Raw genomic sequence first — 26,210 nt, forward strand, 5'->3', positions numbered from 1 at the left:
CTGGAATAACAAGACTTCTAAGTACGGCAAGTTAGGAAGAAACTTTTCTGCATAGTATGTTTATAAACAGTTGGCTTTTACTGGGTATTTGCTCCTTCTGCTGAAGCATCTAGAAATAACTGCTGTCAGAGACAAGTTACTGAACTAAATGGATGGCCTGATACAGAATAGCAATTCCTACATTCCTGTCATCCAGAAATAAACTTTGGAAATGAACATTTTGGCAGCTGTTGTTTATTTCACTGATAGAAATAAAAAACTAATTTTTGTTTTGTTTTTGTTTTCCTAGAGTTTAGAATTCAGTTTCCTCAGCTCACAGGGGTCCTGACACTTGCTTTCTTCATTCATAACTGTGTTATCACTCTCCTTAAGAACAACAAGAACCAGGAAAACAATGTAAGTAACTTCATGAGAAATTATTCATTTAAAGATGATAGGCCACACTAATGCTTCCTTGTTGGACATCTCTCAAAACGGATATGGAGGCTGTTATAGGTGCAGAACACAGATATCTCTTGTTTTTTCCAGTAAGTGTGAAGGAGTAATTTATGTGTGTGTGTTTGCCACTGCCTGCTGACACACCAAAAGCGCATTTGTAAGTGTCACTCCAGTTTTTCATTCTAGAGCAATTAAAAAAAATTGTAATGACCTGAATCAACAGTATGCACCCTTTTAGTACTATGTTGGTTAATAACTACTCAATTCTTCTCTTTGAATTGGTGTTCGTTAATACAATGCTGTTTGTTAATGCTGACAGATTCAAAGAGATTTATTAATTGTGAGGCTATTAACCAATATAAAGGCATTTGGGGACATATTGTAGACTTGTATAACTAGGATTTCTATGTTGGTGAAACTGCAGCTCAGAATAGCACTTCTGTGTATCCAGAGGTCTAGTTACCCAAATATTTCAGCTGTGCCCCAGGCATTTGGATAAATGAGAGGGTACTGTCACTGAAATGTAATCAGGCTTTTCAAATTTATTTGCTGTCAATTTGACGACAAACTGTCAAATTTCAACCAAGAAGATACAAGTTTGACATCTTAAAGGCTCTAAAAAAATCATTTAAAATGAAAACACTTGAGCAGCCTTAACTATAATTATCATTATGTCCAGAGAATTGAAGTATGATATTCACAACTAAATGCAATTTCCCCAGAGTTTGGTGTGTTCAGATTCAGGGCTCCGGGACTGGCAAATCAAGATCTTCCATGAAAATGTAATTAGCCTGGCATCACAAAATAGATAAATGTTCAGCTGTGGTTGAATCTCTGACTTGATAGCTTAGAAGTGGAGTTGAAACTGTCCCTAGGTGTACAAGATACACAATAAGATCACCTGCTATTTAATGATCCTAGCAGTACCTTCTTAGGCACATTGTGGTAAGTCAAGGATTGATAGCAAAAAAAGTAAACTCCTTTAGGCAGGGCCAGACCTTTTCTGTTTGGGAAGCATCTGGAATGTTATGGTGCTAATGGTAATAAATTTAATTAATTAAAAGCTGGGGTCCTGGAGAAGGAAACTTGCTGAGTTTTCTCACATTCTTCCATTATGGAAAGAGGCAGGATTTTCCCTCCCATCATCAAGAGAAAGTCAGTAATTTTGGCCAGCCAACACTGTGGATCCCTCAGGAAACCAAAGTTGTCTGTGTGGAGGGGACCTGATGCCTTCACACAAGCTTCTAGGTCTCCCCTGTGGTTTTCCCCTCTCACTGACGGTGCAGCTTTGTTTGATTCCTCTGCTGACTGCAGCATGAGGAATCCCTTCTTTAACTGTATAAGGAAGCAAGGACTGTATTAACTTTTCCAAAGGTTTTTCCATGGGTTTGAGGAGGAGAAAGGGGGGAAGAATGTGTATACAGACCAGCACCACACTGATCTCAGATACTCCCCCGCCTCCATTCCCAAACCTATTGTAGGACTCCTGGGCATCAGTCAGTTCCACTGTTTGCTGTTTCACCATTTCCCCTCCTTTCATGGGGAGGAGGTACAGTTAGAACCCATTGTCGTGCATGGTTTCAGGGGAACAATCTAGCCCACAATCTCTGCCTTGGTTATAAAGTGCATTGCTTATATAAGCTCAAATAATATCTTTAATCCATCAAGGCTGTATTCTTAATTTCCGTTGATACAACATTGAGATCTTTGGATGAGAAGGTACCATAAAACTCAAAGCACTTGTTAGACATTAATTAAGCCTGAATGCTTCTGTGTAGCTGATGCATCTTTTAATCCAGCCAGCGGTCAACAAGCAGAAAGAATGTATCTGTTGTTAAGTGCTAGCTTGTGCTAAATGTTCCTGACCGTAGTGGTAACTTTTACAAATTTGCCCTGAAGAGATTTTCAAAGATAATCAGAATTTACACCCTGACTAGTTTTGAGACCAAGTTTTCATGGGCTCATGTGGAAAGTTCATTTTTAACACAGCCAAACCCATTTTTTCCCTTGAATCCTCTTTTAATGAGGAGTCTGTGAAAAGGCACAAGTGCACAAAACTGAAGTGTGTTATAATATAGGATCATAAAATTGGAGAAATGTAGGGCTGGGCTGACCTCAACAGGTCATTTGCTCCATTTCCCCTTTGCTGTGTCAGGATCAAATAAACCTAGAGCCTCTCATGATAGAAGTTCCATAACCTCCCTTAGCTACATATTCCTACACTTTTAGTTTAGCTAAACTTTTAGTTAGACAGTTTTCCCTAATCACTAGCCTAAATCTCTCTTGCTGCAGGTTAAGCCCCAATACTACTTGTTCCCCTTTCAAGGGTAGATGGAAAAGAATTGGTCACTATCCTTTATGTAACAGCCATTAATACATTTGAAGACTCTTATCTGGTCCCCTCAGTCGTCTTTTCCCAAGATTAAATAAGCTCAGTGTTACAAATCTTTTATCATTTTATTACTCTCCTTTCAGCTCTCTCCAGTTTCTCCACATCTTTCCTAAAGTGTGGTGTGTAGAATTGAAGCTTCACCGTTGCCAAAAAGGGTGGGAAATTTAGCTCCTGTGTCTTAAAAACTACACTCCTATTAATGCACCCTGGAATTATATTGGCTCAGGTTCAATTTATGATCCACTATAATCCTCCAATGTTTTTTCAGCAGTACTACTATCCAGCCAGATATTCCCTATTCTGTATTTGTGTGTTTGATTCCCCCCCCCCACACACACACACTTCTGTTCCTAAATACAATCGTTTGCACTTAGCCTGTCACTTACCTCTTCTCTCAACATTTGTTTGCCTCAAGGGGTCCTGAAGAGAGGTGCATAGAATGAGCATGTAACCTAGACCTTAGAAGAGAGGTCTTCAATCTGTGGGGCATGGCCCTCTATGGGGGGCACAGAGTAACATTTAGGGGGGGGTCTGGGATCAGCCTCCCACCGGGGCAGGGGGGAAGGAGCACTGCCCAGCTCTGCTTCAGGCCCCGCCTGCCCAGAGATTGACTCCTACCCCCTGCTCCCAGCTATGACCCTAGCTGCCCACCCGACTCCATGGGAGTGGGAGGGAATAGACAAGGGAAACTCATGGAAAGCGAGAGAAATCCTGGATGATTGGAAAAAGGCAAATGTAGTGCCCATCTTCAAAAAAGGGAAGAAGGACAATCCAGGGAACTACAGACCAGTCATCCTTACCTCAGTCCCTGGAAAAATCATTCCATTTTGAAGCACTTGGAAGAGGGGAAAGTGATCAAGAATAGTCAACATGGATTCACCAAGAGCAAGTCAAACCTGACCAATTTGATTAGCTTCTATGATGAGGTAACTGGCTCTGTGGATATGGGAAAGTCAGTGGATGTGATATACCTTGACTTTAGCAAAGCTTTTGATACTGTGACTCAGCGACCAGGAACAGCTAACAGGAGAGTTTGGAGAGGGAGTTCTCCAGGTAAAAGAGGTGTAAAAACGGGACCCTTGTGGTAAGTGGCTGTCTGGAGTGTGTGTTTGTGTGTGGGGGAGTTATTTGCAGTGTGCTGAGCTTGTGTTTGTCTGTTTGGTTTGTTTGTTTGTTTGATTGAAGGAGCTTCTAAACGGTTTGAAATCTAGAAGTCTCTGTTAATTGGCTGAGCCTCAGTCAGGGGGAGGGGCTACCAGAGCTATATAAGCCTGTGACTCAGCGACCAGGAACAGCTAACAGGAGAGTTTGGAGAGGGAGTTTAGAGGGGGAGGTTAGAGGGCACTAGTGACTTCTGACCTTCTTTAAAACATAACTCTTAGAATAATCTATATTCCAGAGGTTTAAAAAGAATCCCAGTTTATACTTAAACTTATTCATTAGAAAAATGGAGACAGAAGCCCAGCAGCAGAGTGGGGGCTATCCTTTTTATTGCGTCGAGTCTAACATGTATGATTACCTGCCCTGTGGGAGGGTGGCATATGTGTGCACCTGTTGCAAGGAGCTCCTGACTCTCAGAGACCGAGTTCGGGCTTTGGAGGCCAGGGTGGCTGAACTGAAGGAGCTAAAGGAGGTAGAGAGCTATGTTGATGAGACTTTCCAGGACAGTGTAGTACTGTCCCACCTCCAGTCTGAGAGCCCCAGTGCTCTTAAGGAGGATGAAAGTCTCAAGAGAACAGAGCATTCAATGGGAGCAGAGGGAAACCATCCCGTAGTTGGGACCCTCCTCCCAGAGGATGTTGCGGTATCCTCTCGCACTGAGGATACCTCTGAGGGGGAGGGAATGCCAGTTAGGAAGAGGCAGGTGTTAGTAGTGGGTGATTCGATGGTTAGAAACATAGATAGTTGGGTTTGTGATGACCGGGAGAACCGTATTGTCACTTGCCTGCCCGGTGTGAAGGTTGCGGATCTCTCGAGGCATCTAGACAGACTTATGTGTAGTGCTGGGGAGGACCTGGTGGTCGTGGTACACGTAGGTGCCAATGACATAGGGAAGGGTAGGAGAGATGTCCTGGAGGCCAAATTTAGGCTGCTAGGAAAGAGACTGAAATCCAGGACCTCTATGGTGGCATTCTCGGAAATGCTTCCAGTTCCACGCGCAGGGCCAGGTAGGCAGGCAGAGCTTCAGAGTCTCAATGCGTGGATGACACTATGGTGTAGGGAAGAGGGGTTTGGATTTATTAGGAACTGGGGACACTTTTGGGAGAGGGGGAGCCTATACAGGAAGGATGGGCTCCACCTAAACCAGGGTGGAACCAAACTGCTGGCACTAAACATTAAAAAGGCCGTAGAGCAGTTTTTAAACTAAGAGATGGGGGAAAGCCGATTGGTGTGGAGATGCACGTAAATCGGAGGGAGACTTCTCTTAGAGGAGAATCCATTGATAGGGATTCTCTAAGCTGTATTCAGAAAGAGAGGATGGGAGAGGGCAAACTATGGGCCAGAGCAGACAAACAACTGCATACAAAGGAATCCAGTGCATCAGAGAATGGCAGACAAATAAGCAGGGGCAAATTTTTAAAGTGCTTGTACACAAATGCTAGGAGTCTGACTAATAAGATGGGTGAACTAGAGTACCTCGTATTAAATGAGGAGATTGACATAATAGGCATCACCGAAACCTGGTGGAATGAGGAAAATCTGTGGGACACAATTATACTGGGATATAAAATATATAGAAAGGATAGAGCAGGCCGGGTGGGTGGCGGAGTGGCACTGTATGTGAAAGATAATGTAGAATCAAACGAAATAAAAATATTAAGTGACTCAACATGTTCAATAGAATAGCTATGGATAGTAATTCCATGCTCCAATAATAAGAAATTAGCAGTAGGGATATATTACCGACCACCTGACCAGGACAGCGATACTGACATTGAAATGCAAAGGGAGATTAGAGAGGCTACCAAAATAAAAACTCTATAATAATGGGGGATTTTAATTACCCCCATATTGACTGGACACGTGTCACCTCAGGAAGAGAAGCAGAGAGAAAATTTCTCAATGGCTTAAATGACTGCTTCTTGGAGCAGCTGGTGCAGGAACCCACAAGGGGAGAGGCAATTCTCGATTTAGTCCTGAGTGGAGTGCAGGATAAGGTCCAGAATATAAACGTTACAGGACCGCTTGGGAATAGTGACCATAATATAATAACATTCGACATTCCTGTGGTGGGAAGAACACCTCAGCAGTCCAGCACTCTGGCATTTAATTTCAAAAAGGGGAATTACACAAAAATGAGGAGGTTAGTTAAACAGAAATTAAAAGGCACAGTGACTAGAGCCAAATCCCTGAAAGCTGCATGGAAACTTTTTAAAGACACCATAATAGAGGCCCAACTTAAATGTATACCCCAAATTAAAAAACATAGTAAGAGACCTAAAACAGAGTCACCGTGGCTTAACCACCATGTAAAAGAAGCAGTGAGGGACAAAAAGGTATCTTTTAAGAAGTGGAAGTCCAATCCTAGTGAGATAAATGGAAAAGAACATAAACACTGTCAAATGAAGTGTAAAAATGTAGTAAGAAAAGCAAAAAAAGATTTTGAGGAACAGCTAGCCAAAAACTCAAAAAGAAATAACAAAATGTTTCAGTACATTAGAAGCAGGAAGCCTGCTAAAAAACCTGTGGGTCCCCTAGATGATCGAGCTATAAAAGGAGCAATCAAGGACGATAAAGCCATTGCAGAGAAACTAAATGATTTCTTTGCTTCAGTCTTCACGGCTGAGGACGTTGGGGAGATTCCTGAATCTGCATTGTCCTTTGTGGGTGGTGAATCTGAGGAACTGTCCCGGATTGAAGTGTCATTAGAGGAGGTTTTGGAACAAATAGAAAAACTTAATGTTAACAAATCTCTGGGACCGGATGGCATTCATCCAGAGGTTCTAAAAGAACTCAAATGGGAAATTGCTGAGCTATTATCTGTGGTTTGTAACCTATCCTTTAAATCGGCTTCCGTACCTAATGACTGGAAGGTAGCCAACATGACACCAATATTTAAAAAGGGCTATAGAGGCGATCCTGGCAATTACAGACCGGTAAGTCTAACTTCAGTACTGGGCAAATTAGTCGAAACAATAGTAAAGAATAAAATTGTGAAGCATGTAGAAGAACGTAATTTGTTGGACAAAAGTCAGCATGGTTTCTGTAAAGGGAAATCCTGTCTTACTAATCTATTACAGTTCTTTGAAAGAGTTAACAAACATGCGGACAAGGGGGATCCAGTAGATATAGTATACTTGGATTTTCAGAAAGCCTTTGACAAGGTCCCTCACCAAAGGCTCTTGTGTAATTTACACGGCCATGGGATAAGAGGGAAGGTCCTTTCTTGGATTGAGAACTGGTTAAAAGACAGGAAACAAAGGGTAGGAATAAATGGTAAATTTTCAGATTGGAGAGGGGTAACTAGTGGTGTACCCCAAGGGTCAGTCCTGGGACCAATCCTTTTCAACTTATTCATAAATGATCTGGAGAAAGGGGTAAGCAGTGAAGTAGTAAAGTTTACAGATGATACAAAACTGTTTAGGATAGTCAAGACAGAAGTAGACTGTGAGGGACTCCAAAAAGATCTCACCAAACTGAGTGACTGGGCAACAAAATGGCAAATGAAATTTAATGTGGATAAGTGTAAAGTAATGCACATTGGGAAAAATAATCCCAACTATACGTACAGTATGATGGGGGCTAATTTGGCTACGACAAATCAGGAAAGAGATCTTGGAGTTATCGTGGACAGTTCTCTGAAAACTTCCACGCAGTGTGCAGCGGCGGTCAAAAAGGCAAATAGGATGCTAGGAATTATTAGGAAAGGGATAGAAAATAAGACCTAGAATATCTTACTGCCCCTGTGTAAAACTATGGTATGCCCACATCTTGAATACGGTGTACAGATGTGGTCTCCTCACCTCAAAAAAGATATTTTGGCCTTGGAAAGGGTTCAGAAAAGGGCAACTAAAATGATTAGGGGTTTGGAATGGGTCCCATATGAAGAGAGGTTAAAGCGACTGGAACTTTTCAGTTTAGAAAAGAGGAGACTGAGGGGGGATATGATAGAGGTTTATAAAATCATGAGTGGTGTGGAGAGGGCGGATAAAGAAAAGTTATTTATTAGTTCCCTAAATAGAACTAGAGGACACCGAATGAAATTAATGGGGAGCAGGTTTAAAACTAATAAAAGAAAGTTCTTCTTCACACAGCGTGTAGTCAACCTGTGGAACTCCTTGCCAGAGGAGGCTGTGAAGGCTAGGACTATAATAGAGTTTAAAGAGAAGCTAGATAATTTCATGGAGGTTAGGTCCATAAAAGGCTATTAGCCAGGGGATAAAATGGTGTCCTTGGCCTCTGTTTGTCAGAGGCTGGACAGGGATGGCAGGAGACAAATCGCTTGATCATTGTCTTCGGTCCACCCTCTCTGGGGCACCTGGTGCTGGCCACTGTCGGTAGACAGGATACTGGGCTAGATGGACCTTTGGTCTGACCCAGTACGGCCGTTCTTATGTTCTTATGATACAATCTCCCACAGTATTCTTGCCAACAAGTTAAGGAAGTATGGATTAGATAAATGGATTGTAAGATGGATAAAAGCTGGCTAGACTGTCGGGCCCAACGGGTAGTGATTAATGGCTCTGTGTCAGATTGGCAGTCGGTTTCTAGCAGCGTGCCCCAAGGATCGGTTCTAGGGCCGGTTTTGTTCATCTTTATTAATGACCTGGATGAGGGGATGACACTGCAAGTTTGCAGACGACACTAAGCTAATAGGAGAGGTAGATATGCTGGAGGGTAGGGATAGGGTCCAGAGTGACCTAGATAGATTAGAGGATTGGACCAAAAGAAATCTGATGACTGAGGTTCGACAAGGACAAGTGCAGAGTCCTGGGATGGAAGAATCCCAAGCATTGTTACAGGCTGGGGACCGAATGGCTAAGTAACAGTTCTGCAGAAAAGGACCTGGGGATTACAGTGGATAGGAAGCTGGATATGAATCAACAGTGTGCTCTTGTAGCCAAGATGGCTAGGTTGCATTAGGAGAAGCATTGCCAGCAGATCTAGAGAAGTAATTATTCCCCCTTTATTCGGCTGTGGTGAGGCCACATCTGGAGTATTGTGTCCAGTTCTGGGCCCCCCCGCTACAGAAAGGATGTGGATACATTGGAGAGGGTCCAGTGGAGGGTGATCAAAATGATTAGGGGGCTGGAGCATATGATCTAGGAGGAGAGGCTGAGGGATTTTGGTTTTAGTGTGCAGAAGCGAAGAGTGAGGGGGGATTTGATAGCAGCGTTCAGCTTCCTGAAGGGAGGTTCCAAAGAAGATGGAGAAAGGGTGTTCATAGTAGTGACGGATGGCAGAACAAGGAGCAATGGGCTCAAGTTACAGTGGGGGAGGTCTAGGTTGGATATTAAGACAAACTATTTCACTAGAAGGGTGGTGAAGTACTGGAATGGGTTACCTAGTTAGGTGGTGGAATCTCTATCCCTAGAGGTGTTTAAGTTTGTTTGACAAAGCACTGGCTGGGTCGATTTAGTTGGGATTGGTCCTGCTTGGGTAGGGGGTGGGACTTGATGACCGCCCGAGGTCTCTTTCAGCTCTATGATTCTAAGGGAAAGGTGGGGCAAGAGGTAGAAGTTTGAGGACCACTGCTTTAGAAGATGTTATAGGAGCTCTTACATTACAGTGATTTTTGTTTAGGGGTGCAGTAATTCGCCATTTTAAAGTGTGGCTGCCCTTCGGAAAGAGAAACATTTTTGAATGGTCAATCACAAGCATTTAATGTATTGTATGTATTTAGTCATACCTTGCAAGAATAAATTTATTTTCTAAGGGGATAGATTGTTTGGCTAATTCCCCAACAGAATTGTTAAGCGCTGTTAGTACAGGTTGAACTTTCTAAAATCCAGGCCTCTGATCAGCAACATCCACAGGCCAGAAAGACTATGGATATTGTTGGATTAGAGAGAGCCCCAGCTGGGCAGGTTCAGGGTCTAGGCTAGTGGTGGGAAGCTCAGGGCTGCCGTAGTAGGGTGCAGTCTGGGTGGCAGCGGTGCTGGCACAGAAGAGAGCAAGTCCTGCTTGGCAGGAGGCAGTAGGGCCAGGCTAGCATAGCGGGGATGAAAGTCTGCTTGGGCTAGAAGTGGGGTGGGGGGGGAGACCGGGGGGCTGGAGCCCAGGAGCCTGGCAGGGCTAGAGGCAGCAGGCCTGCTATGGGGAGCAGGGCCAAAAGCTAGAGGGGAACCTTGATGGTGGGGCAAACTCTGTTGTTGGGGACTGCTCAGGTCCCAAGGTTATTGGACCAGGAAGATCCCACCTGTAAAACCTTTGTTATGTGTGAGTCAAAAGAACCAAACTTGCTGGATATTTCAAAAACCATTTTTGTACTGGCAAACTACATATTTAATCTGTAGACCATTGGGACGTAGTACCTAAGGGACGCTGCAATGCCATTTTAACAGTCATTTTCAGAACAGAACCATACTTTTATCAAAATATCTTTTTTTGTCTACTATTCCATTTTCAAGGTAGAATATATAATACATTTCCTGAGTGTAATTCCCTTGTATGGTGGTCAAGCATTAAACATTGCAGCTTTTTGTGTCTGAGTCATCCTCTGCCATACTTCATTTTGAATGGTTGTATCCACCTTCTCTAGGTGTCAGGTACATTCTGGCCAAAACTTAATTGTTAATGTGGGGGGGATGCACATTTTCCCTTGTCCTGCTAACTACTTCACTTCTGTGTCACCACCATCATTGTGTTAGAGAGATATGGTGGGCGAGGTGGTATCTCTTACCTCTCCAACTGTTTGAGCTTACACAGAACTCTTCCTCAGAACATCATCCCCATGTAACATTTATATCATCCATTCAGGTAAATTAGTTAAGCAGCATGCTTTGTCCTGATGCCTCCTTGTTTGCTTCTTGTCTAGGTAGTAGTCTAGCATTCCATGTGCACTGACAACATTTTCCAGCAGTAGGCTGTAAATTAAACTCTTAAAATATATATGAACAAAGCACATAGTTGTCATTGTATATTTGTGTAGTTTTGTAATGTGTTTAAAGAGCACTAATCACAGTATATAGGCACTGATATGGGTGTTGGTATATTTGCTTGGAGTAACTATTCTATATGTTGTTCATTGTTCTGTGTGCACACCTGGTGCAGAGTCAACTTACATGCTTGTGTTTGAAAATTTAACCCCAGAGATTTTTTTGCTAAATATGATATAACTTTCAGCAGTTGTTTACCATTCTTATTTTGAATGTGTTAGCTGAGTTTCTAGTGGCTAATTTGGAAATCTAACACAGTTGCAAGCCTAGAAATGACAGGCTTATGTTCTGGCTACAGAAAGTCAGCAGAAGTAGGTGCTTTGATGCATCCTATAGTGGGAAAAATAACTGATAACTAGAGAGAAAAGGGATCTTTCAGATACATTTATAAAAATATAGTGTTCCACTGGGGTCATGCACATCAACTTGGTTCTTCTTGGGTGGGTGTGTGTGTGGGGAGGGAGGGAGGTAATTAAAGAAAATGAGTATTTGATTAGAAGAAAAACATGTACCTATGTGGACTTTGTGAACATATATAATAAGCAGGGAAAATTAGGACTGATTTGGAAGCCGACTAAGCATAATCATGTTCCTATAAGTCCTAGTAAAATAAGGCCATGTGTCAAAAGTGTTGCCTGTAATCCTTTAAGAAAGCTGATTATTAGCATCATCTGAACAAATTGTTTGGCAAGTGGTAGTGAATGACCTGGAGAAAACATGCAGATATAGTACAGAATTTAGGTAGTTAATAATGGTGTCATCATGTAGTCCTAAAAAAGTGATTGATGTAGGAAATTAAAGTAGCTTAATTGTGACTAATGTACTTAAAAGAATCATGTGTCAGTGAGTTCTACAGTTTTGAATTTTTTCAAATGCATAAGTGATTGCTTTCCCACTAATTAATATTCTTTGTTATGTGAAATTTATTAGTAATTTAAAAGTGTAGTCCACACAAATTTTGCATGTATTACATTGTAGGTTAAGGTTTTCAGTGATTACCTAAAGTTAGATTCCTAAATTCATATTTAGGTACCTAAATTAGAGGTCTGATTTTCACAGGTGCTAAATGCCTAGCAGTTCTCTTTGACTTTGTTGGAAGCTATTGCATCCTCAGCATGTTAGGAAATTTCATGATTTATAATTTGCTACCTACATATGAATTTAGGAGCCTAACTTTAGACACCAACATTTGAAAATCATAGCCATAATGTATCGAGAATGCTATAGTGAAGGCAAATAATTATAGTGACAAGATTTACTATAAAATATGTTTCTAAAAGCATATAATGCCTCTGGGAGGAAGGGAGTGATTTAAATGGAAAAATATGGTTATTCTGGATTGTGTATCTGGCCTTGAAAAGTAAGTACATGCACTCAGAACCAGCAGTCTTTCCAAGCTGTGCTCTTGAAGCATATTTTTATATATATTATAGTATAAGACGTTAGGTTATGCTCCGTGGTTACATCCATAGGAACTAATATGATAAATGTGTGCATTTTGAAGGCTCCACGACTATAGTCTTGAGTTTCCAAACACTTTGTATTTTTTTTTAAATATCATTTTCATTTATAGCTGGAATCTGGCCTGTTGATGTGTGTAGCTGCCAGTTTTTAGTCTTGCCAACAGACTTGACACACATGGTTTCAATGGGCTATTTAGCTATCACTGCTAGTTGTGATGAATGTGTCCTGAGACTTGTTAGTGAGTGGGGGTATATGAAAAGGTTGAAGAAGCTCTATTTAGTCCTTGTATTCTTTGTGCATCTGTGGCATTTAGCAATAACCCCCTACATCTGTTGAGGAAGCTTTCCCTGGGTTCTTGTTGTTGCTGTCTGGATCTTATTCATCTTTAATACCTGCCTCGTATCTACTTTTGTGTACAATCTTCCTGCAAAAACAGCCACATTCTGAAGCCTTCACTCAGGCAAATCTCCCATTTAACCCTGTAAGAACCGTACAGATTAAGGACCACGGGATTTGGCTCATACGTTATGCACTAGACTTCATATTTTTGTAAAACGGGGGAGCATACTTAAATCTGTGCATGGATCCAAATCCCAATGGGAATTTTTCCATTCACCTTCAGTAGCTCAGACCCCAAAACTTATGGTCATTGTCTAAACTAAGCTAAAATTATCTTTGGCTCTTTATCGCTGTCTGTTTTGAATCTTGCAATGATTTCTTTTCGTGTAGCTGCAGTAATGATCAATGTTTTATCAAATAACTTGCTTTACAAAGAAACTAACAGCATGGTATATCTAGTATATTGTTGACCAGTAAGATAGTTCACCATATTTGTACTTTGCTGTGCATGTTAATACCAGAATAAAAATAAAATTTTGTTTTTGCAGGTGAGAGACCTTTCCATTGCTTATTTCCTGGTGGGATTAACCTATCTCTATGTTGGATTGTTCATTTTTGCTGCATTTCCTTCTCCACCGTTGTCCAAAGAGTGCATTGAACAGGTCGGGAAGACACTTTACTGCACTGTTTTCATCCCTGCTCTTCTAATTACTGTGGCAACAGCTACAATATGACTTTTGCCGCAAGAGGCAATGCAAATGAAGTGTAGATTAGCATTTTCCCACGCTTCATTTGCATACTCTCTTTCATTCCATTTTTGCGCTAGGGGTTTTTACACAAAAACAGGCAGTATGACCATGGCCATTTTGCACAAAATCCCCTTTTTCCGCAAGATCCTTATGCCTCTCTGGGACAGGCATACGGATCTTGCAGAAAAAGGGGGTTTTGTGCAAAACGGCCGTACTGCATGTTCTTGTGCAAAAACAGAACGAAAGAGTATGCAAATGAAGCGCGGAAAAATGCTAATCTGCGCTTCGTTTGCATTGCCTCTTGCGGAAAAAATCATAGTGTAGCACTAACCTGTGTGTATAAAATTCTGTAATTGTTCCTCATCCACTAAACTTTTGTCTGTATATTCCTGTAACTGGTGGCCCTTGGGGTCAGGGACTGTTCTCAAATGTGTTGAAAGTGACTGGCATATTGAGGGCATTTGTACAAACAAATACTAATGATGGCATTACATTTCTAATCTGCCTGCCTGCCACTGATTCCATACCCATGTAAGGATAAACATGGTCAACAAAATGTCTAATCATTGTAACTGAAAAGTAACAGAGAGGCAGTCATGTTAGTCTAAACTTGGTAAAACAAAAAAAGCAGTCCTGTAGCACTTTAAAAAGTAACAAAATGGTTTATTAGGTGATGAGGTTTCTGAAAAAGTGGGTCTGCCCCACAAAAGCTCATCACCTAATAAACCATCTTGTTAGTCTTTAAAGTGATACAGGACTGCTTTTTTTTTGTTTTACATTGTAACTGAGCAGACCAAAGAGTGCTCAAAAACAAAATAAATCAAACTTGTGAGCTGGTTAATTTATTGGAGGACTAATAGAGCATGAGCTGAACAATTGGGCCTTCTGAAGGCTCTGATCTTGCAAAAACTGTCAAACACATGTTTCTTTTATTGTTAGTGATTATAAGAAAATAGTTATGGATTGGTTTGTATAATTAACAGATATTTCAAGTTGTTGAATCCATGCATTCCTTATCTGTATAGGATCCAGCTTGAATTATTACATGTAGGTCACAAACAAGGTGGATTTGTCATGACAGCTGCAGTTTCCAAACACAAATGTAAGGTTTCATAAATATTTCACGGGGCGAAGGATCTTCCACTGGCATCAACAGATATTTATGCACTTTTGGGGGCAATTGGTGCCTGCTAGAGCATCATTACTCCCAAGGTAAAGAAGCCTAGAGCCAACAGAATATTCTTATGAGTTATCAATAGCCTCAGTTTATTAATGTAAACACATTACTGTGGATAATGGGGGCATTTGAAATCTTTTGCATATGGTGCCTGGTCTCAGCTCCATATTCTGTATTCAGAAATGTATGCTGTATGGAAAAATGGCATTTAATGATGACCATATACAAATCACTAGCCATTCGTATTTCAAACCTTAGGTTATATTTAGTTGTATTCAAGCTGTACAAGAAAGTTCCATTTTATATCTTTGATTTGAGAAATACAATTCATACTTCCTTTTTTCTCCCTCACAAGACTTGTTAGGAATCTAAAATCACTGTTGTCAATCCTGCCTAATTAAACTTTCTTATCTTAGAATTTTTTAGATAATTTTCCTAGCAATGACATCCTGACATTTGTTGCAAGATTGTTCCTGCTGTTCCAGATGATAACTGTATACCCTCTGCTGGGCTATTTGGCACGAGTTCAGCTATTAGGACATGTCTTTGGCAATGTTTACCCCAGGTAAGGACTCTACTCTGTGTCAAGGGGTTCACATATGATGCTTCACTGGTTTCTTGTGGTGCCAGAAATTCTGCAAGCATTGTGGAATTTGCAGTGGGGAGAGGTAAGTATTTCTGTTTTGCAGTGACATTTTTAATGGCCATGTTTAATGATTGGATGAGCATGAAATATAAGCCACACTTTTGCCTTTGGAAGTGGGCCCTACAGGTCAGGACTCTGACACATGTTGTTGGGGCAGGATGAGAAATCTTGTATTTCAGCTGCCTGTTGTGTGGACTGCTTAAACTGGGGAACGGGCTCATAGAGCTTAGGAACTCAGTGGGACCTCTCCAACAGAGTGGACACTGACTAGGGTTCTGTGCATTGTGTCCCTTCTGACTCCCTGCTTGTGACTCTGTGATCCCCATGCCCTTCCCTGTGTTTTCATCTGTTGCCTCCCCCCATTTGCTTCAGCCCTGGGTTCAGTGGCTTTTCCCCTTAGGCTGGGGGAAGGGTCTTCAGATCTGCATTTTCAGATGTGGGTAGGTTTGCACACCACCCTCTCAGGAACTCAATAGGTGTCTGTTCTGTGAATAAACAGGCAAAGCCAGAAGTCTGAGGCAAGAGAGGAGCAGGAATAGGAACAAGGACAAGCACAGCTGTGGGCATGGGTGGCATTGATCCGCTCCTAAACTGTTATGGAGGAGTGGGAGAAGGCTTATGAGCAGGATTGCTAAAGCAGTATCTAGCTTGGCTGTGGCAAATCAGTTGGCTGAGGCAGTGCAGCTGGGTTCATTAGTTGCCTAGCAGCACTGTTAGTCAAGGAGCAGGCCAGCAGTTGCTTTGGGCTAGTCTGGTCCCTGACACTATCCAACTGTTTCTTCCCAGCTGCAATCAGGAACAGAGTTTAGATAAAGGATAAGTATTCCTCTCTGGGCAGAATCTGCTCTCTTGTGTTGACTCCATAACTCAGATTGGTTGAAGGGGAATTTTTTTGCTAGTTTACATTCCAGCAGATTCCCTTAGCCAAACCAGTGCTACTCAGTTCAGACATTTTAAACAGTTATAGCTTACTTGACCCAATAAGGACAAAAAGAGCTCCAGGAGATCTCCATAGGCAAGTCTGATAATTCTTTACAGAGGAAGAAAGGGAATGCCTCATTGCTCTGATCTGTTGTGCTTGGCAAAAAGTAAGCTATCTCACAAATGTTCCAAAGGAAAACTTGATCTTTTGAAGAGAGTGGGTTCTCCTCACTGCCATGTTCCACTTCCTGGTACATAAGAGAAGGATTTCCACCATTGCTCTCCCCATCTCCGAAAGATTATTTCAAATAGATTAGCCCTCTGGCAGATACTCACACAGTGAATTGTGTAAGTGTCTTTTTTTCCATATGTTAGCCTTGCTGTTTTTCTTCACAGGTAATTGAAGGAGTTAAGTCAAAAGGACACAGGCCTGCTGATGTGGGGGTAGGCGGGGAGCGGGTAGGCAAAGAGGGCAAGTACATCAAGACCCGGTAATTCTAAGGAGCCTGCAGCTCCAGCTGCCATTGCTGCAGCCAAGCCCCAAGCCCTTTAAAGTGCTGCACAGCGAGCTATCAGCGGCCCTTAGGACCTCCTTGGGAGGTAGGGGTGCCATGCTCTAAGCTGTGCTGGGGGGACACCCCGCAGTCTGGCAGCACTGGTGAGCTGGCTTCCCTCAGCTTTGTCCCTTCCGCCTGAGGCCTTGCGTTTTCCGGGAGTGCAGAGCCAGCCCCCGCCACCTTTCCCAGGGGCCTGCCTGGCTGAAAGGGCAGGTAACATTCTCGTGGTCATGACATTGCCAGGATGCATCCTGAGTTTATAGAGTGCTAGTGTAGGAATTACCACACTGGGTCAAACCTAAAGGTCATCTATTCTGGCATCCCGTCTTCAACAGTGGCCAGTACCAGATGGTTTAGAGAAGGTAAAAAAATGTTGTAGTGGAATTATGGAAAAATTGGACAATTAAAAGGAAGCATCTTTCTACTCATTACTTAATGATTGGCTTATACTCTGGGCATGAGTGTTTTACGTCCTATCTAATGTAGCTGTGGATGTTCTCATTGCCTTTATAAATGGCTAATCCTTTTGGAATCTCACTGAGGCTCTTGGCTTTCATGATATTTTGTAGCAGTGGGTTACCTATATGTTGTGGGTTAGGTATAAAAAGAAACGTCTGCTCTTCAGATTGCTTTTTAGCTGTCTTAATGTCCACCTTGTGTTTCATCTGCCATGTTTTGTGCTTTCAACTGGCATCACTTAGGCTGGGTTTCCAGTTAGGAAGAATAGCTCTCTTTGGCTTCAGTGACCTGGTCAGGGACACAACTCCATGTTTGTGTGTCCCTAAGCCTCTGACTGTCAAAAATTGTCCTGTTCTGACCCTTTATCCTAAGTGCCACTCAGTAAGAGGACAGAGTTAGGGGTGGAACATAAATGGCTTTCAGCCATCTTTGTTGCGTCCAAATTGTGGGACCATCTGGGGCCCTGCCTGGCTTCCAATATAAATTAGAGCAGCATTGGGAGAGTTCTAATGTGTGTTTGAATGCAGTGATTCTTAGGGGACTTTTCTGGCAACCAAATATAGCTCGTGGGCCACAAGCTCATCTAATCCTCTAGCCTCTCCCTACTATATTTTCCATCATGGGGGCTGTGAAGGGTCAATCCTGAGTCAACTATTTCTCACCAGGATGCTTACTTCAGACTGCTTCCAGAAGCAGCTGGTACATCCCTCCAGTTCCTTGGTGCAAGGACACCTGGGTGTTTCCACACCCTGCCCCTGCCTGTGGCACAGGCACAGCTCTAAGCTCTGGTTCTGCAGCTCACATTGGCCACAAACTGTGGACTATGGGAGCTGCAAGGGTGGTGTCTATGGATGGGGGCAGTGCACTGTGCTCCCCTAGCCTCCCCCTTGTCTAGCAGCCAGAGGGGGACACTAGCAGCTTCTGGGAGCTGCCTGAGGTAAGTGCTGCATGGACCCTGCTCCTCAACCCCTTGCTCCAGCTCTGAGCCCAACCACCTCTAGAGCCTGCATCTTCTCCTGCACTCCAAAACACTTAGCCCTAGCCCAGAGCCCCTTCTTTCATGGCAAACCCCTGAGCCCAACCTCCTGCCCTAGACTAGAGCTCCCTCCCACATCCTGAACCCCCTCAGCCTCTGCTCTTTATCTGCACCCCGGCTCCTGCACCCCAACTCGGGCTCAGTTTGGTGAAAATGAGCAAAGGTGGGGAAAGTGCGTGGTGGAGGGAGGGGGGGATGGAGTAACTGGGGGCAGACTGTAACTGGGTGTTCTGTTTTTTGCAGTTAGAGAGTTGGCAACCCTAATGGCGATCATTCAGGTGCTCAATGTAAGACCACACCTCCTCTAGTCAGATTATACCCAAACAGATTGTACCTACCCTACTGCTCAAAATTCTGTGTAATAACCATCCTTTTGTAGGCTGTTTCTCTCAAAATTCCTAATATTTGAGAGCCTTTCTCTTGCAGCTATTGTGTCTGACCTTTGTGTGCCTGGAGCTCTTCTCTACAGGCCTCTTTTATTAGTTACCGTCTTTTAGCAAATTTAACCCCGGCACAGTCGTGTATACCATGTGGGTTATACTTGTGCGCGGGGTATACAAGATTCTTTTTTTTACTGAAATAGCAAAAACCGGGGGATATATTTGAGTGCGGGGTATAGTTGCTAAAATATGGTAGTTGTAAGGATAACTTTGTTTATAGGGATTTTGTTTTCATCTTTTCACACACATCCTCCTGAATTATATCAAGACTAAAATGGTCATTCTTCCCTGTGCCCTCTTTGGTAGAGGAGTAAATGAGGTATAGCCTGGAGATTATATGGGCCGTGAATTTGTACTTAAACACTGTGTCTAGACTACATCCGTCTGTCGACAGAGGGATGTAAATGAGGCACTTAGAAAGTGCAAACGAAGCGGGGATTTAAATATCCCACGCTTTAGTTGCATAATCGCATCACAGTGGTCTTTCGAAAAAGTGCCATTTTGAAAGTAAAACCGCGGTCTAGATGCGGTTCTTTCAAAAATGGCAGGCTTTTTTGAAAGATCCTGTAAACCTCAGAAAAAGCCTGCCTTTTTTTGAGAGAACCACGTCTAGACCGTGGTTTTACTTTCGAAATGGCGCTTTTTCAAAAGAGTGCCATGACGCAATTATGCAAATGAAGTGTGGGATATTTATATCCCCGCTTCATTTGCACTTTCAAAGTGCCTCATGTACATCCCTCTGTCAATCACAGAACCATAGAACTGGAAGAGACCTCAGAAGGTCATCAAGTCCAGCCCCCTGCTCTAGGCAGGACCAATTCCAGCTAAATCAACCCGGCCAGGGCTTTGTCAAGCCGAGACTTAAACGCCTCTAGGGATGGAGACTCCACTACTTCCCTAGGTAACCCATTCCAGTGCTTCACCACCTTCCTAGTGAAATAGTTTTTCCTAATATCCAACCTGGACCTCTCCCACCACAACTTGAGACCATTGCTCCTTGTTCTGCCATCTGTCACTACTGAGAACAGCCTCTCTCCATCCTCGTTGGAACCTCCCTTCAGGAATTTGAAGGCTGCTATCAAATCCCTCCTCACTCTTCGCTTCTGCAGACTAAACAGACCCAAGTCCCTCAGCCTCTCCTCATAAGTCATATGCTCCAGCCCCCTAATCATTTTGGTTGCCCTCCGCTGGACCCTCTCCAATGCATCCACATCCTTTTTGTAGTGGGGGGCCCAGAACTGGACACAATACTCCAGATGCGGCCTCACCAAAGCCGAATAAAGGGGAATGATGACAGCTCTGGCTCTGCTAGCAGTGCTCCTCTTAATGCAACCTAATATGCCATTAGCCTTCTTGGCTACAAGGGCACACGGTTGACTCATATCCAGCTTCTCATCCACTGTAACCCCCAGGTCCCTTTCTGCAGAACTACTACTTAACTGGTTGGTCCCCAGCTTGTAACTTTGCTTGGGATTCTTCCGTCCCAAGTGCAGGACTCTACACTTGTCCTTGTTGAACCTCATCAGATTTCTTGTGGCCCAATCCTCCAATTTGTCTAAGTCATTCTGGACCCTATCTCTGCCCTTAAGCGTATCTACCTCTCCCCCCAGCTTAGTGTCATCCGCAAACTTGCTGAGGGTGAAATCCATCTCCTCATCCAGGTCATTAATAAAGATTTTGAACAAAACCGGTCCTAGAACCGAACCTTGGGGCACTCCGCTAGAAACCGACCGCCATCCTGACATCGAGCCGTTGATCACTACCCGTTGGGCCCGGCCTTCTAGCCATCTTTCTATCCATCTTACCGTCCATTTATCCAATCCACATTCCCTTAACTTGCTGGCAAGAATATTGTGGGAGACCGTATCAAAAGCCTTGCTAAAGTCAAGGTATATAACATCCTCTGACTTTCCCATGTCCACCGAGCCAGTTACCACCTCATAGAAGCTATCAGATTGGTCAGGCACGACTTGCCCTTTGTGAATCCATGCTGACTATTCCTAATCACTTCCCTCTCTTCCAAGTGCCTCAAAATGGATTCCTTAAGGATCCCTTCCATGATTTTTCCAGGAACCAAGGTGAGACTGACCAGCCTATAGTTCCCTGGATCGTCCTTCTTCCCTTTTTTGAAGATGGGCACTACATTTGCCCTTTTCCGGGATTTCTCCCGATCTCCACGACTTTTCAAAGATAATAGCCAAAGGCTCCTCAATGACATTTGCCAACTCCCTCAGTACCCTCGGATGCACTAAATCCGGACCTATGGATTTATGTACGTTTAGCTTGTCTAAGTAGTTCCTAACCTGTTCTTTACCCACCAAGGGCTGTCCATCTTCATCCCATCTTGCGTCACTTAGCGCAGAATTCCAGGAGCCGACCTTGTCCGTGAATACAGAGGCAAAGAAAGCATTGAGTTCTTCAGCTTTCCCCACATCAACTGTCACTAGGTTATCTCCTTCATCCATTAGGGGCCGCACACCCTCTCTGATCACCCTCTTCTTGTTAACATGCCTGTAGAAACCTTTCTTGTTTCCTTCACATCCTTAGCCAGTAGCAATTCCATTTGCGCTTTCGCCTTCCTGATAACCCCCCGGCATTCTTGAGCTATACCTTTAAACTCCTCCCTGGTCATTTGTCCAAGTTTCTACTTTTTGTAAGCTTCCTTTTTGTGCTTAAGTTCACCAAGGATTTCCCCTGTAAGCCAATCCGGTCTCCTACCATGTTTGCCTCTCTTGCTACATGTCGGGATGGTTTCTTTTTGTGCCTTCAATAAGGCTTCTTTAAAATACTGCCAGCTGTCCTGGACTCCTTTGCCGTTCATGTTAGCATCCCAGGGGATTCTGCCCATCAGATCTCCGAGGGAGTCCAAATATGCTTTTTTGAAGTCCTTTTACTACTCTCTTTTCTTCCTTTGGTCAGGATCCTGAAATCTACCATCTCATGATCACTGCTTCCCAGGTTAGTGATAGAAATGTAGCCGTGTTAGTCTGGTGTAGTTGAAACAAAATACAGGACTATGTAGCACTTTAAAGACTAACAAGATGGTTTATTAGATGATGAGCTTTCGTGGGCCAGACCCACTTCCTCAGATCAAATAGTGGAAGAAAATAGTCACAACCATATATACCAAAGGATACAATTAAAAAAAGAACACATATGAAAAGGACAAATCAAATTTCAGAACAGAAGGGGGATGCGGGGGAGGGGAGAAGGTAAATGTCTGTGAGCTAATGGTATTAGAGTTGATAATTGGGAAAGCTATCTTTGTAATGGGTAAGATAACTGGGGTCTTTGTTGAGACCCACGCGTAGAGTGTCGAATTTTAGCATGAATGACAGTTCAGAGGATTCCCTTTCAAGTGCAGATTTAAAAGGCTTCTGAAGCAGGATGCAGGTAATTAAGTCGTTGAGTGTCCTTTCTGGTTGAAATGGCAAGAAACTGTTTTTTCTTTGTGATCCTGTCTAATATCTGTTTTGTGGGCATTGGTCCTTTGGCGAAGTGTCTGAGACGTTTGTCCAATGTACAAAGCAGACGGACACTTTCGGCACATGATAGCATAAATTATATTTCTGGATGCGCAGGAATATGTATTCTTGATCTTATAACTCACTTGGTTAGGTCCAATAATGGTATCAGCAGAGTGAATATGTGGACAAAGCTGGCAACGGGATTTGTTGCAAGGGAAGGTACCAGGGTTGGTATTAGTGTGGTATGTCCTGTGGTTGTTGGTAAGAATCATCTTGAGGTTAGGTGGTTGTCTATAGGAGACTATGGGTCTGTCTCCCAGAGCCTCTTGGAGTTTAGTATCCTGTTCCAGTATAGGCTGTAGTTTATTGATAATGTGTTGGACAGGTTTAACCTGCTTCCTAGGTTGTCATCCACCTCCACTTCCTCTATTAGTTCCTCCTTGATTGTGAGCAGAAGGTCAAGCTGTGCATGGCCCCTGGTCGGATCCTTCAGCACTTGTGTCAAGAAGTTATCCCCAACATTCTCCAAAATCTTCCTGGATTGCCTGTGTACTGCCGTATAGGTTTCCCAGCAGATGTCAGAGTGATTGAAGTCCCCCACAAGAACCAGGGCCTGCGATCTGGAAGCTTCGCTCAGTTGTCCAAAGAAAGCCTCATCTATCTCATCCACCTGATTCAGTGGCCTGTAGCAGACACCAACCACAACATCGCTGCTGTTGTTTGCTCTTTTAAACCTAACCCATAGACTTTCAACAGGTTTTTCTCCCTCTTTATACTGGAGTTCAGAGCAATCGTAGTGCTCTCTTACATATAGTGCAACTCCTCCTCCTTTTCTCCCCTGCCTGTTCTTCCTGAACTGTCTATACCCTTCCATGACAGCGCTCCAGTCATGCGATTCATCCCACCAAGTCTCTGTTATCCCAATTAAATCATATTTCTTGGACTGGGCCAGGGCCTCCAGTTCTTCCTGTTTGTTGCCCAGGCTTCTCGCATTAGTGTACAAACACTTCAGGTAACCAGTTGATTGCCCTATCTTCTCCATTCGAAACAGGGGTCCTCCTTTCTTGCTCCTTCCTCTCTGCATTTCTTCCCGGTATTCGACTTTCCCACTCCCCTCAAGGTTTTGGTCACCGTCCCCCAACGAACCTAGTTTAAAGCCCTCCTCACTAGGTTTGCAAGCCTGCCCGCGAAGATGCTCCTTCCTCTCTTTGTTAGGTGGATCCCATCTCTTCCTAACAATCCTTGTGTCCGGAATAGAGTCCCATGGTCGACGAAACCAAAGCCCTCTCTGCGACACCACCTGCGCAACCACGCATTTACGTCCTCAATTCGATGATCCCTGCCAAGTCCTTTCCCTTCAACAGGGAGGATGGATGAGAACACAACTTGCGCTCCGAATTCTTGGATCCTTCTTCCCAGTGCTACATAATCCACAGTAATCCACTCAAGGTCATTCTTGGCCGTATCATTAGTTCCCATGTGGAGAAGTAGGAAGGGGTAGCGATCTAAGGTTTGATCAACTTGGTAAGCCTCTGTGACATCCTGAATGCGAGCTCCTGGTAAGCAGCCCACCTCTCGAGATTCCAGGTCCGGACAGCAGAGGAATGGCTCAGTCCCTCTTAGGAGGGAGTCCCTGACCACCACCACCCGTAGTTTTCTCTTGGGGGTGGTGGCCGTGGAACCCCCATCCCTAGGACTACGCGTCTCACGCCTTCCAGTAGATGGTGTTCCCTTCTGGTTTCTTCCTTGTGAGGTCCCTTCCAGAGCTTTCAGCACTGTAGAGCCTGTGGAGAGAGCTTGAAAGCGATTACTTACCTCTATAGCATTGTGGGATTCCCGTGTTGGCCTTTTTCCCCTTCTAGAAGTTACATGCTGCCAGTTCTCTTCTTGGTCACGTACTGCCCTCTCTGGCTCCTCTGCCTGATGTGCTTGAAGGATTAAACGCTGCCTTCTATCGAGGAAGTCTTCATCCTCTCTGATTGAGCGTAGGGCCGACACTTGGGCCTCTAGTCCTCTAATTTTTTCTTCCAAAATGTCGACCAACTTGCACTTCATGCAGATGAAATCCATTCTTTCTTCTTTCGGGATGTCCCCGCGGGTGCTCCACTATGGGTGCTGGGCTTGCCCCGGCACCGCAGACGGAGACTTGTCATTAGCAGTGTCCGGCCGGACCACGCATGTGCCGCAGGCTCGCGGCTTTCGCGCTCTTTCTGTCGCGTGGTCCGGCCCTCCCGCCAGTTCCTCTTCACCGCCTCAGGCTGCAGACGCCTGTAACCGCGCTCCTCACTCCACAGAACTAGACTGCTTCTACTTCTCCCTTCTCCCTTTTGTATATAAAATTTCCTTTTCCTCCCTCTTCCCCATAAAGTAAAATAAATAAATAAATAAAGTTTCTTTCAAGAGAGGAAGGACAAAGAAAGAAAGAACTATTGGGAGTGAAAGCAGAGACCGCTCTTACCCTCCCGCCTCTCAGCTGTTCTCCTGTCAGCTTCTCCGTATATAGCTCGGTTCACCTTTTTAAAAAAAAAAAAAAAAAGAGAAGACAGACTGTTAAGATAAAAAGAACAAAGATAGCTGGGCAGAGCCATTACCGGGCTATCAGCCTTAACAACCACCTACTGTTCAAAAACAAAAGATAAGAAGCAGCTGGCTGCCGACAAATGTCAGGGACCGGCTTTAAAAAATGTGGCTCCTGCCGGGAGGCAATGCCAGCCACTGAAGGCCATGCAGAGTGTATTTGTTGCCTGGGAGAGTCTCACATCCCCCAAAAGAGTCACCACTGCTCAAGGCTCACCTCCAGAGCCAGGAAAGACAGGGAGAGGCGCCTTCGTATGTTCCTCTTCGATACAGCTCTACAGCCGTGGCAGGCTGACTCGAATCAGCAGCCTCTTAAGCGCCAGGCTTCCTCCCCTACTGCGGGACTTCAAAGGAAAAGGACCTTGTCCCCAGCAAGATCCCTGCCAGCTGCCTTTAATGGCAGGGACAGCCAGGCAGAGACACCTGGGACCTCTGGCATTCCAGAGCCATGTCCCCCTGCCTCAGTGGCTTCAAACCATAAGTGGCTGCGGGAGTCTGCAAAGATGCCAGCTCCCCAGCCGGCATCAGCACAGTCGCTTCTCCCTCCTCCAGCGCCGAGCGTTGAGCCGGTGCCGGGAGCAGCCTCGGACCCGACCACGGCACTGGCCCTGACACCGGCCCCGGCACCGCCTTCGAGTCACCGCACGGTGCCGGACTGCACAGCGCCGGCCTGTTCCGCGGCTAGCGCGGTGCCGATCGCTCCTGCACCAGGAGTCGATCAATTCAGCGGCTAACGCTTCAGCGCATGCCGCAACTCAGTCACCTCGGAGCCCTGCAGCTCTCCGTTCCCCACGCCGTCGCAACTGCTCCCACTCCCGCTTCTTCTCCCCGGCACCGTCCTCTTCTCTGCAGGCACTGAGATCCCCTCGCCGGTCTTCTCATCGGTGCCGCTCTCCGCGCAGGTCGTCGAGACTGCCCTCCCCGTTTCTAGCTGCTGCATCTCCCCATCGCAGGCACCAGTACAGACATCTCTCTGCTTCTCCTGCCTCGTCCAGGGCATCACACCTCCACTCCTGCTCGCCATGCTCCCCGTACCATTATCGGTACGGAAGCCGCTCCAGCTTCCATGATGACCGTTCGCCACACCATGGCGCCTTCCATCGCGACGACTGCAACTTTCGACCGGTTTCATCTCCTCCGGAGGTTGCAGTGAACCCCGATGACAGCTCTTCTCCAGACAACCTCCGTCAATTCCAAGAATTATTTAAGCGGGTAGCGATTACACAGGAGATTCCGCTGCAAGAGCTCAAAGATAAGCAGCATAAGCTTTTCAGGAATCCCCAACCGCGACACAGTTCACGCCTCGCCATCCCTCTCGACGAAGGCATCCTGGAACTGGCTGATGAGGTGTGGCATGCTCCAGCATCGGCCCTTCCCACCAACAAAAGAGCAGACAAGAAATATTTCGTGCCACCAAAGGGCATGGAATTCCTCTTGGCCCATCCACGG

General features: G+C 44.5%; 1 protein-coding gene across 3 annotated transcripts in view; it reads left to right on the forward strand.

Moving 5' to 3' along the window:
* SLC38A9 (solute carrier family 38 member 9) overlaps positions 1-26,210 on the forward strand; it is a 90,068-nt gene that overhangs the window by 45,326 nt on the left and 18,532 nt on the right. For all 3 annotated transcript variants that reach the window (XM_006139553.5, XM_006139554.5, XM_075932457.2), the window contains 3 exons: positions 290-396; positions 13,281-13,394; positions 15,075-15,223. In XM_006139553.5, coding sequence (XP_006139615.1) covers positions 290-396; positions 13,281-13,394; positions 15,075-15,223 — 370 coding nt within the window. The remainder of the gene's footprint in view (positions 1-289; positions 397-13,280; positions 13,395-15,074; positions 15,224-26,210) is intronic.

Source organism: Pelodiscus sinensis, chromosome 6 (assembly GCF_052426305.1).
Source record: "Pelodiscus sinensis isolate ZL-2025 chromosome 6, ASM5242630v1, whole genome shotgun sequence".
NCBI classification, from domain to species: domain Eukaryota; kingdom Metazoa; phylum Chordata; order Testudines; family Trionychidae; genus Pelodiscus; species Pelodiscus sinensis.